General features: G+C 38.2%; 1 protein-coding gene across 6 annotated transcripts in view; it reads left to right on the forward strand.

The window, feature by feature from the left end:
* Positions 1-8,340, forward strand: part of C1QTNF7 (C1q and TNF related 7) — a 50,819-nt gene extending 42,479 nt beyond the window's left edge. For 3 of the 6 annotated variants that reach the window (XM_023925490.2, XM_086890255.1, XM_023925491.2), the window contains exons 2-4: positions 5,258-5,456; positions 6,318-6,563; positions 7,334-8,340. In XM_023925490.2, the coding sequence (XP_023781258.2) occupies positions 6,326-6,563; positions 7,334-7,965 (870 nt within the window). In that variant the 5' untranslated portion in view covers positions 5,258-5,456; positions 6,318-6,325 and the 3' untranslated portion in view covers positions 7,966-8,340. The remainder of the gene's footprint in view (positions 1-5,257; positions 5,457-6,317; positions 6,564-7,333) is intronic. The other 3 variants (XM_023925493.2, XM_086890256.1, XM_086890257.1) reach the window with 1 other exon arrangement.
* Positions 8,341-13,124: the final 4,784 nt, after the last annotated feature.

Here is a 13,124-nt window from a genome sequence, read left to right on the forward strand (position 1 = left end):
AATCTGACTGCATTCAACGTAGTTATGAATAAGATTGTTCAAACATGACTGACTACAAACTTTACTGTGTGAGACTGTTAAATGTCAGCACTGCTAATGAGGCCTTTAAGGATTGTTTTCTCAGAAACATTTAGCTAATGGTCCTTCCCACTGGCTGATTGATTCCTTTGGCCTCTATCAGCTGTTCTGCTGCTGAGAATCAGTTCAGGCTGCTCAAAAACTGTTGGGTCACTTTCCCCTTCTTACACATGGGAAACAAAACTGTGTAAAGCCATGTGAAGATTGTTGGGTTGTGTAGCAAACCCAAGCAGTGTGGTAATGGCCAGCTGTGGTCTTGATTCATTAGAGTAAAGTGTGGTGTTACAGGTGAATCTCTGGAAGTTCAGCAAAGGCCCCATAACACAAAACAAGCTGGGAGATGTATAAAGCTGTGGCCAGCTGAAGACCACTATAAAATCCATGGGAAAAAAAATCCATCATTAAGACTCGTATTTTAATGGCATAAAAATCATACAGAGCAAAGAAACTGCAGAGTGTGGCATGCCAAACCTTAAGCACCTGTTTCTGAGGTCTTGTAGAAAGGTAAGTGGTGGTGGCAGATTGAATGGAAGGTTTGAACCGTTCAGGCATGTGGACACAGCTGACTTTTGTGGATCATGTTTTGAGAGGGAAAAGACAGGCATAGCCAGTGAAATTTCAAATCAATTGCTGAAGATGTCTCTCTCTCTGCTACTCATCCTGATTTATTATCTCCTTATTCACCTTGTTTCTCCTACCCTGCAGCTCCTGGAGGGGAGAGTTGGGGGAGGTCTGTGCATCTCACAGACATGAGGATTCATGGTAGCAATGTGGGGCATTTGGGGCCTTTGCATTTGGAAAGCCAAAGGACAGATAGACTCTTGTTCTTTACCACTAGTCTTATTACCAGGGCTGCAGACAGAAAGGACCCACAAGTATCACAACTTCTCATCTACATCCTTGTCCACAAGGAAGTTAAAACAGATTTTCTACTGGCTAAACAACTGTGTGTATGTATTGGAAGTGAATTCAAAGCTAGCAAGGCAAGACCAAAGTAAGAATATAGCCAGGGTAGCTTGTGACTAATAGCTACTGGCGCTTGACCCAGCTTTTATTTATAACAGATTCATGGGAAGTCTTCTAGGCCTGTTTCAAAACAATGCCAATTAATAAATTTTAGAATTAGTCCTACATAGTTGAACAAGCAAGAAAGATTAGATCATATACTAGAAAGTAACAAAACTGGGAATTCTTACAACCCCTTAGTTTCTAAGTTTGAAAAATTGTTAATGACATAGTCTGAGTATACCAGTAATGAAATGAGATTTCTTAATGGCTTGATGATAAAGCCTCTGCTGAGCCCTGGCTTCAATGGGGATCTAACTTACAGAGTATGTTCTCAAGGGAGATCATAGAATTATAGAATAATTTGTGTTGGAACAGACCTTTGAAAAGTCCAACCCCCCTGCAATCATCGGGCACATCTTCCACCATGTCACTTTGCTTAGAGCCCTTTTCGACTTGGTCTTGAATGTTTTCAGGGATGGGGCATTGGCCATACCTCTGGACAACCTGTTGCAGTGTTTTGTCATCATAATTATAAAAAATTATTCCCTTCTACCTATTTTAAATCTATCCTATTTTAGTTTAAATCCATATCCCCTTGTCCTATTGCAACAGGCCCTGCTGAAATGTCTGGCACCATCTTTCTCACAAGTACCATCTTTAAATAGATAATAAGATATATATATCTTTAAGTACAGACTCTCTCAGCACATGTTCATAGGAGAAGTGCTCCAGACCTTTGCTCATCTTTGTGGCCTCCTCTGAAGCTGTTCCAGTATGTCCATGTCTTTCCTTGCTGAAGATCCCAGATTTGGACACCGCATTCCAGGTGGGATCTCACAAGAGCAGAGAGGCATAAGCACCTCCCTGGACCTGCTGGCCATGCTGCTTTTGATTCTTAAGATCTGCCACCTTAACAGATTGCAACAAGGTCCAGAAAAGCTTTTGGAATCTTTTTCCAGTATTAAAAGAATGAGATTACTTTAAGAACTCACTTGGAAAAATATGTTTCAGAAACCATTCTGAGCAATCTCATCTAGTGAAAAGTGTCCCTGCCCACAGCGGGGAGGCTGGAACTAGATGATCTTAAAGGTCCCTTCCAACACACACCATCCTATGACTCTATGACTAGAACTGATCAGCATGTCCATCATCTTCCAGTGAATGCCCTGATGTGCACTCTTGCTCTACCTAGTGGATTTGAAACCTATTGAAATGTCACTTCCTAAACATGGAATAACATTATTCTAACCCTGAGTTTATATCATTTTCATTATTGTTTTTGGTGATGGCTATGATGAAGATGTTTGTTATTATTCTGAAGTTATTGTACCATGTGCTTATTCTGGCTTTCAGTTTTTGGAAAAATACATTGAACTTCTCAGATGTTGTTTTTCCCTGAAGAAAAATCCCTTGGCATATATAAATGACTTTGTTTCCTACTCCAGTTTATGGACAAAAGTCTTTATCTTTGAAAAGGACAACCAGAAGCCAAGAACAAAGTGTTATTTATGATTCACATTCTGCCTCCCAGTTAACTCTCTGTGAACAAATATTTAACTACAAGATAGGTGACTCCTGAGAAAGTGATCTGGGAAATCTATTAGACCCTCTAACTTCATAAACTCCTCTGAACGAAAATCTCTGATTTTGGCCCCCTAAATCTACATGAAATTCCAAAAGCCATGGTATTATGTTCTTTTTTACCTTTAACATTTTGCTGGTGCTTTTAGGGCACTCACTGGGAAAGAGGGAGCATGGGTTCAACATTGTATTTCCTTCCTTGGTCTGAAGAGATTTCGTTTTGAGTCTCTTTCCAAGAGACTCCAATAACAGACAGGCAACCCCTCTCCTTTTAAAATCACTACTGCTATGCACAAAGAAATGCAAGAATCTGAATACAAAGGACAAGAGAAGTCCTGATTCTCTGGCTTAATGCATGGTTTCCCGAATGTCATTTTTTGGCTACCACTGTTGGAAGCAGCTTTCTGTGTTCTCCCCAAGACTAAACTCAGGTCTGTAAACATTATCACCTGAACCATTATCATAATTTTTTCCCAAGACCAGCTCTGTTTGCCTTTCTGCATTCTCACCATTTGGCTACACAGCCCTATCACTCATTAAGACCCCCAACACACAGATGAAAGCTATTGTCCTCTATGCCTTCTTCCCAAACTGGTTCTCCAAACACAATGCTCCAGCCATCTAAGGCACATCTCTATTTCAACAACCACATTCCCCATACCTTCCCCAAATGGCATTTCTCCCATGGTCTTTTCAGAAATACATGTCCCAGACTAATTAATTTCCTGTAAGCACATGAGAAGAACAGCAGGGGAGGTCTGGGAGCTGGAGACAGCTTCACACATCAATAAGGTACTGGCCAGACAGTGACAGGAGCAGCTGTGCAAAGGTTTTTACTCTGATATGTAAAATATCCTTGACACAGGCAAAACTAGCAACTGTTGAGATTGTTTTTGCCTGGCTTACATGCAACACAGTATGGGAACATCCAGCCTACTGATTCAGACTTTCATCTGGCAAAGGGCAGGATATTTTCCCAGTCCTTGATCCTTAGGTCATGTCTGCTTCTTATCCATCAGCTTTGTGTAAAATGCATATGCAGCCTTAAGCATGAAGTCCCTCCAAGCTGTTCCCTTCTGGCTAAGTGTTTAAAGTTTTTCTTCTCTGCAGAGATCTTTTTTGTCCCTGATTTAAGTCCTGTGAAAATCCATGAGCTTTATTTGAGTTTGCTCAGTAGTACATTAGAGCAAACGTCACTGTGAAGTTTGTCTCATAGCTAACAACTGCCTTGGAGTTATCATTTGCTGTTCTGCTGTAATGTTCAGCATTCATATGCTAATCCATTTGTGGGGACTGCTGTTCCTGACTGTATGGTAAAGCTTTATCAAATGACAGCAAAATTAATACTTTGGTTCCTGCCAATTTAATGCAAGATGTCTAAAATTAAAAGCAGAATATGTATCACTGAAGAGAATTTTGGAGCATTGTTTATTTCCCTCCAAATACAATATTTTCATCTATTTTTTCTGCATTACCACTGATACCATAACATTTTCTAATTTTCCACTCTGTAAAATAAAAGATTCTTTATAAAGACTGTGTATGTGTACATGCATGTATATATGTCTGTGCTGATCTTTGAATAGATCTGACCGTGTCATCCATATACCAGTTGAAATATCATGAATTGCAAATAAATGTAATGGCTTGGGGTTTTAAATAAATCAATTAATGCCAATCAGTATCACAGAGGGGAGAATGAGAAAAATTTCTAGATTAAAAGGCTCTGCAGAGGGATATGGACAGGCTGGATCAGTGAGCTGAGTCCAGTTGTGTGAGGTTCAACAAGGCCAAGTGCCAGGTCCTGCAACCCCAGGCAGTGCCACAGGCTGGGGGCAGTGCTGGAAAGCTGCCCCATGGAAAAGGACCTGGGGGTGCTGGAGGCAGTGACTGAACATGAGCCAGCAGTGCCCAGGTAGCCAAGAAGGCCAAAGGCACCTGGCCTGTACCAGCAATAGTGTGGCCAGCAGGAGCAGGGCAGGGATTGTCCCCCTGTACTGGGCACTGGTGAGGCCACACCTCAAATCCTGTGTTCAGCTCTGGAACCCCACTTCAAGAAAGACATTGAGACGCTGGAGCATGTCCAGGGAAAGGCAGCAGAGCTGGGGAAGGGTCTGGAGCACAGGTTCTGTGAGGAGCAGCTGAGGGAGCTGGGGGTGTTGGGAAGTTTGGGGGAGACCTTATCACTCTCTACAACTCCCTGAAAGGAGGTGGTAGCCAGGGTCAGTCTCTTCTCCCAGGGAACAAGTGGCAGGATGAAAGGAAATAATGTCAAGTTGTGGCACTGGAGGGCTAGATTGGGTAGCAGGCAATCTTTCTTCACAGAAAGGGTTGACTAGCATTGGAACAGGCTGCCCAGGAAATCGGCGGAGTCACCATCCCTGGAAGTGTTAAAGAAATGTGTAGATTTTACATTTTTTAGTGATGAACATGGTGATGGTGTTAGGTGGACTTGATAATCTTATCTTAAAGGTCTTTTCCAACATTAATGGTTCTATGAGTCTGTGATTCACTGTAAAAAATAGATAGACTTTATTTCACAGATATTTTTCCCAATCACCCATTCTATTTCTTTTTTTTCCCTCCACAGAAACCAGTGGATTCTGACTTCCTTGAATGATGTAAATTAGCTCTGAAGGAATGGACAGCTCCAACAAAAAAACACACACAAGTTTTCTGAGAAGACAGCAAAGGAACTAGAAAAGACAGCTTGACCTGTAGGTTCTCACTTGACCCATGATTGACTCTCTGCTAATGCAACACTAATTTAAGACACCTTTGTGTATCAGGTACTACAATTACTCAGCATGTCACTATTTGTACAGTTGCTTTTCTTTAGTATCCCAGACAGAGAAATTTAATTTCCATCCAATAGTTTATGAAAACTCCCAAATACTATATATAAAGATATAACCAATTTTCTTGCAACATATTGCAACATAGTTCATTGTATGAGAGCCCAAGCCAGGTTTAAAAAACTCAACCTGTTAGAGGCTTATTCACACTCCACCATCCCCTACAGGGCAGGGCAGCTGCCTAGTTTCACCTGACCAGTTAGGGTGAAGTGTTTATTTGTGCTGTTTCCGAGAGGAACTAAAGTTGTAGCTAACTCCCATCCTTTCTGCAGCTTCAGCAAGTTTCTGCTGTGGTTATTTAAACTGGAGAGTCATTTGCCACTATCAGGGAAAATTTCAAAATGAAATGAAGGTGTAAGTTTTATCCTCACTACAGGCACATGCCTCTAGCACAGACTAACTGCCTCCAGCAAGAGGACTTTTATCTATAAAGCTTATATAGGGCCCAAAGACAAAATTAACTATGCAATCAAAGGTTTTTGCATGGAAAAAATCCAGATTATTTTTTCAGGTATCAACATTTGGTCCCAGAAAGCTGATATTCACCAATCACATTATGTCAGTCCACAGCTACTTACTTGAAAGACATACAGCAACATGTACAGTGCCCAGAAAAATCTCCAACCTGACAGACTTTCCTGCTTGTCTCCTACATGGATTTTAGTAATGCAGAAATTCCAGGCTGAGGTCTGCACCTCTACCTGTGCATAATGCATCATAGTGTCACACTTATTTGCATATTCAGAGCTATTTGCATGTATCTAGAGTGTCTTATTATTTATTTTTTTTTTCCAGATCTGAGGATGTTTGTGTTGCTGTACATTACAAGTTTTGCCATCTACACAAGTGAACAACCTCTTCAAAGCCAGACCAAAGGAGAAAATTACTACACCAGATATATCTGTAGCATCCCAGGTTTGCCAGGCCCTGCGGGCCCCCCTGGAGCCAGCGGATCCCCGGGGCCACACGGACGCATTGGTCTTCCAGGAAGAGATGGTAGAGATGGGAGGAAGGGAGAAAAAGGCGAAAAAGGGAGTGCAGGTATTGAATATTTGTGTAACCTAGCACAGTAGTACAAGAAGGCAAGACCTTTCATCACCACTGTTCTACATATCTATATATCTATATACATATGTATATATAAGTGTATATACACACACACAAATATATATGATGAATGTGTGTATGTGCCTGTGTTTAAGTGTGATGCATATATAAATATAGGGAGGGAAAGAAAGTATGCACATCAATTTTAGATATGTCTAATATGCACATACTTATATCAGTGTAAAATGTCAGTGCCCAACCTTTCTTCACACAGATGCTAATAAAAAATTTGGGAAGAACGAAGCACATGCAGTGTCAAATAAATAGTCTCACCTGTGCCATTAGCCAGGTGTAAAAGATTAGCAGGTGCTTAGGTATGCACTAAAATGCTCTATTTAGTGCACAAGTATCATTATGTAGATAGTCATGCTGCTGTCCTTGCCATCAGCAGTGACTGTAGTTCAGGCAGCGATAGATTGATTACATATAGAATTCTTTAATGTGTAATCAAGACACGTGAAGATAAGTAGGAATACAGAAACAAAGGACATGCAGGCTGTGAAGTCTGGTCATTTGTTCCAAACTGGCATTCCTTTTGCAAACCCACCAGAAAATTTTGGAAGTATTTCTAGAGTATTTTGAAACTCTATCCATGTTTTTCTTGTTTGTTCAGGCACATACAGTAGCCCCCCACACACAATAATTTACTGAAGTGATATGTGCAATGATTAACTAACTTAAACTAACTTAAAATGTTTTTGAAGGTTTGAGAGGAAAGACTGGGCCATTAGGACCAGCTGGAGAGAAAGGAGACCAAGGTGAGTCTGGTAAGAAAGGACCTGGAGGACTGACTGGTGCCAAAGGTGAAGTAGGTCCAGCTGGACCACCTGGACCTAAGGGAGATAAAGGAGACCGAGGAGAGCCAGGTGCCCCAGGGGTCTGCAAGTGTGGAAAGATAGTGCTGAAATCTGCCTTTTCTGTTGGCATCACCACGAGCTACCCAGAGGAAAGATTACCAATTGTATTCAATAAAGTCCTCTTCAACGAGGGGGAGCATTACAACCCGTCCACAGGAAAGTTCATCTGTGCCATCCCAGGGATTTATTATTTTTCTTATGATATCACCTTAGCAAACAAGCACCTTGCAATTGGGCTGGTTCACAATGGGAAGTACCGGATCAAGACTTTTGATGCAAACACCGGCAACCACGATGTAGCTTCTGGATCCACAGTGATCTACCTTCAGCCAGAAGATGAAGTATGGCTTGAAATCTTCTACACTGACCAAAATGGTCTCTTTTCTGATCCCACGTGGGCAGACAGTTTGTTTTCTGGATTTCTCTTATACGTTGATACAGATTACCTTGATGCTTTATCAGATGAAGATGAGCTCTGAAGCAGATGTCAAATGGCATTCACACTGGAGGCCCCAGCACAGGATTTTATTCATCTCTATGGGGAAAACAAAGTTGAAATGAAAAAAAAAAAAATCTGGGAGTTCATTCTTGTTTTGACTGGAACCAGATCTGAGCTCATAAGGATGTTTCTAGAATCTAGGATGGATTTTTTAACAAAGAGCAGGGATATCAAAATGAACTGTAATTAACAAAAGACTGCATCACTCCAGGACTGACTCTTCCCTAAAATTACATTTATAACACTATTTAAACAAATTTAAGATACTGTACATTGGATTTTATATAAAATGTATTAAGTTGCAATTTAGAATGGATATTTTGTATATTACATTAAAGTAAAATTGAACAATTCACTGCAATATCATTTTTGATCATTTTAAGACAGGCAACACATTAAAAACAGATAGGAGAGGAATAAAATAGGAATGACTATTTCAGGATGCTACTGCACAGGTCACAAGAACAGTCCCATCTGATATTTACAGCAACACATAGCATCCATAACTAACCAACCTCCCAATAAGTACATGAAGATTTGTACTAGCTGAGGACTACTCAATAGCAGCCATAAAAGACTAGAAAAAAGTTATCAAACATATAAAGAAATTAAAAACTGGCTGATCTGAAAACTTGGACATAGTATTCAGTGGGTATTTTCAGTGTAATTCTGAGTGTTTTTGCTACTCTTTAAATTCTATCTACTATCTTTATAAGAAATGTGGAAAAAAGTATAAACTTTTTGCTGAAAGTAATTGTGGATGCCCAAAAATAACAGGACAGTAATCAGTAATCAGGGTAAATTATATGAAACTAAGTGAGTCACATCATTAAAGCAGAAGTTATATTTCAATGTGGCCAAATGCAATGATATAAATGTAGGTCACACACAAGATGAAAAACTGCATTCAGCAAAACAATGAACTTGGAAAAAGTACATGGGACCTCATGGATTATCAGCTAAATAGGAGTAATAGAAGTAGGCTGTTGCTACCACCCTTTGGATGTATGATAAATGGAATTAAAAACAGAGATGAATAGTGGTTACCTAGGAAGCAACTACTTCTGTCAGTGTTTCAAAAACTTACTTTAAAGTTTCAAAAAATGCTTATACTTCTATTTGTGGGGATTACACAAGAGATGTAAAAAAGTCAATTTCCTTTTCTTGTCAATGAGGTTAATAGTTGATTTAATCACCATTTGCACTCATCTGCAGATAAAACATCTGGTAGTACCTGGCACTCCCCTCTATCAGATAGGAGCACAGCAAGGTCCATTGGTGAGAAACTGTATCAATCCCCACTGAAAATGAGGAATCCATTTTACCAGTGGCAGCAACCAATCATTGTAAAAATATCTAGGAACATCACAAGTTCTCCAGCATTCAACAACAGTCAAGACAACAATCTTTCATTGGGTCCTCTTTATTTTCCAAGAATTTCCAATCTTTCCATCCCAGATTTACAGAGAGCTGATATATTCTAACACTTATTCAGATAATGTTAAATGTTAGTGGTCTGTGTTGCACAGCTATTGAACCCACTTTATTATGACCAAGGCAGAAGGAAATTTCTACAGTTTTTCTGTATACTTGAGGGATTAAAAAAGTTACAACCAGACAAAATGACACAAAATTGCTGCTGAGGTTGCAGAACCAACACGATGGTTATGTATGGAGCATCAGTGTGTGCGCTCTGTACCCATGCTCTCGCTTCCTCCCACATCAGCACTCATGGCTGTGAGTACATGACTGCTGCTTTATGCAGTGTACAGGTGCAAAGCCCTGACCACAAATCAAACTGGCAATGCTTGTACAACCATTATTTTATTTGACAGTGAGAGATGTCTGATAGAAGACAATAGCAGATTATTTTTCTAACTAGACATCTAATTTATTAGTGTCACACAGGGGCGGCTTTCTGTGAAAAATATGGAAGAGAACACTTGGAGATTGGGTTTATCACCCTGCTGTGCAATCATTTATACATCTGCAAATTAAGGACAATATGAGTGCAAAATGCAGTCCAATCATCATTTACAATTATGATTGATGCCGATGCCTCACAGCCATCTGTGCCTATCTGAGGCACAAAGACCATCAGCATTGCTGAGTGCTGCCTGCACTGAATTCCACAGGACAGAACAAGGATCATATTGAGCCCATGACTTCCAGGAAGCATAATTCAATAGATGCAGAGCTGGACCCAAATATGTATCATGCAGAAAAAGCAACTAATAGAACTTTTAAATTATAAATTTAAATTTTAAATTAGATAAATTATTATTATTAAATTATTAGATAAATTATTAGATATTATGATATAATTATTATTATTAAAACTAATAGAAGCTTTTAATTAGATTATCTTATAAAATATGGAAATAGGGTTATGGCATTTGAATCAGTAACAAATCAGTTTTATTAGAACTGGAAAATCTGATAAACCCAGCCTTAAGGAAAGACTATGACTGATTTTCTCCAGACTCTACAAAAATGTATTGTAGTTATAATACAACTGGAAATTTTCAGACAAAACTAATTTTTCTCAATTAAACAGAGAAAATATACAGCTTTATAGTGAAATATTCCTGGTTGCAATCCAAACTATAAGCAAACTTCTCACATGTAAAATCTGTAAAATTGAATCCAATATTTTAACCACACCCATGTTGAAAATAACGCCATGGGAATAAGTAAACCAAGAGTTATTGCTTTCCTTTTCTTAGCAATTTTAGATTTATATTTGTACAATGATAGAAAAGTAACTTTAGCTTCTCAAAGTTTTCCCATTTGGATTCTATACTTTTTTGAACAGTTTAATATTTTGGCATGAGGAATTACAAATAAGTAATTCTGTTGGATTATTTCTATAGGTTTTGACAAGAAGAATACTTCTACTACACATATGGACGACACATGTATACAAGTACCATGTGTCCCTGCCCTCATTAAGGGTCTCAAGACATTATCCTAAAGTAAATCATTGCTATTGCTAGTATGTTATTTGAAAATATATCATATTTGATGACATGATATTGCATTTGGCGTATTTATCTGTCTAAATTTGAATTTATATGGAAAATATCTTGGGCTGATGTCTTCCCACAATTCACACAAGTACACAGAGAGATCTGGTTGTTTCCAAAACATTGTAGGATAATAAAGATCAAAATTTCTTCATGGTCAAATTTGAATTTGAAATTAATCAGTGGTTTCTACACAATATATTGGTCGTTCTACACATGCCATAATGACATATAAAATTAGACATCCAGATCAAATTAGTCATCTACTCCTTGCCTACAGTCCACAGAGAGAAATAAGTGCCTCCCAGGAGGAAGCATGTCTTTACTGCAGTACCAACACTTGGGCTCCTGATCAAAGCTTCAAGAACTCATACAAACCTCAAACCATCAGGAAACCATCAAACAATATTAAGAACATCAGTATTCCAGAGATTCTTAAGTTATATATATATATATATATATATATATGTATGTATATATGTGTATATATATATGTATGTATGTATATATATATATATATATATATGTTTATGTGTGTATATATATATATATATATATATATACACTTGGGATATATGTATGTAAAGATAAATAAGTAAAAATAAAGTTATTTGAATCAAAACAGATCTCCACAGTATTCTGCTCTTTCAGACTTTCTTTTTACGTGGTAGAGTGACATTAAGGAAGAAGTTAGTCCCATGTTCATTCCACTGCTGAATATTTTTAACCTAGATAATTAATTAAACACTTATCTACACTTTCAAATTTTTATGAGTATGTCACATAGAATAAATACTCTAACTTGCTTGACTACTGGTATTCATGTTCATATGCTTAGAGTGGTTTTTTTTCAGGAGCAATAGGTCCTCAATGTTTTACAATGCTGAGACAATATAGAAGAAATAATTACTAATGGACATCAATACTGGGGACATTATCTACATTCTTCAAATCTTTTTAAATCTACCTAACACCATTTAGGTACTATTAGGATAAGCAAGAATATACAAAACTGGAAGAAACTTATTTCCTACCAAGTATGTTACATTAGTTGTTGCAGTTCATTTAATACTCTATTTACCTTCCACAGGTCACCCACTAGGTTCTGTTCATATTCATTTACTAAGATATTTACTGAATTAATTACTTTTCACTGATGGGTTTACTTATTGATTTATTTATCCATTGGCAGGTAATTAATATTCAGAATAATTATACCAATGCTGTACTAAGCAGTTTGGTCAGCAGGAACTTCAGTTGTATGTGGAAATGTGGCTTGCTTCGGAGATGTCTTTCAGTAGCTGATGAGTCCCATCCAAGAAATAATACATGAAAGTAAACAGGAAAAAAATAGAGTTGAGAAAGCAATATACCACTATCTTTACCAATGAGTAATGCTTTCAAGAAGCAATTTATTCCTTTCAGTATAAGCTATCTAGACTTCAGCTCAGAGAGCATTTAGAGGCCATATACATTTTTCTGGACAACTTAGGTCAGCACTCCCAACTGAGATTACGTCAGTATTTCTGAATTTCAGAGGTATAGTTCTTCCTCACATCCACAGGAAGAAATTTCAAAATACTGTCACTAAATCCTTGGTCACTGATACCTGGTTTTGTCCTAGCTGCATACATCAGATCAATTAATGAAATTTACTACCTAAGGGAAAAGAAAAATTAGACATATTATACACATATAATATTTAATAGCAAATATTCACAAAGAGAAAAGTGTCTTGGATTATTTGGCTCATATTCCTCAATTCTGAGTATAATTTTGGTATAATTTTGGCAGCAACCTGCTGGAAGAGCTGTAAGAGATTTTTCCTCCTTGCAGATTGTTCTTGCAGCAGCAAGAATTAGTGTAAAATTTCTCTTACCTGACTTTAATTTCTAGAAGTTCAAAGACCACTGTGTAGGTTAAATTAGTTACTGGCTCTCCTGTTACCACTGCAAAGAAATAGGTGGGGTAAATCTCTGCTTGGATGACCCTGTATTAGAGACTTATAAAAGGAGGAATCAGGAGGCACCCATGTCTTCACACCACCTGTATCTAACTTAGGTTAGCCTTTAACTTCGAGATGGCAACAGTTAAATAAGATGTCTGCTCTTCA

The sequence above is a fragment of the Cyanistes caeruleus genome, chromosome 5 (genome assembly GCF_971803275.1).
Source record: "Cyanistes caeruleus chromosome 5, bCyaCae1.hap1.1, whole genome shotgun sequence".
NCBI classification, from domain to species: domain Eukaryota; kingdom Metazoa; phylum Chordata; class Aves; order Passeriformes; family Paridae; genus Cyanistes; species Cyanistes caeruleus.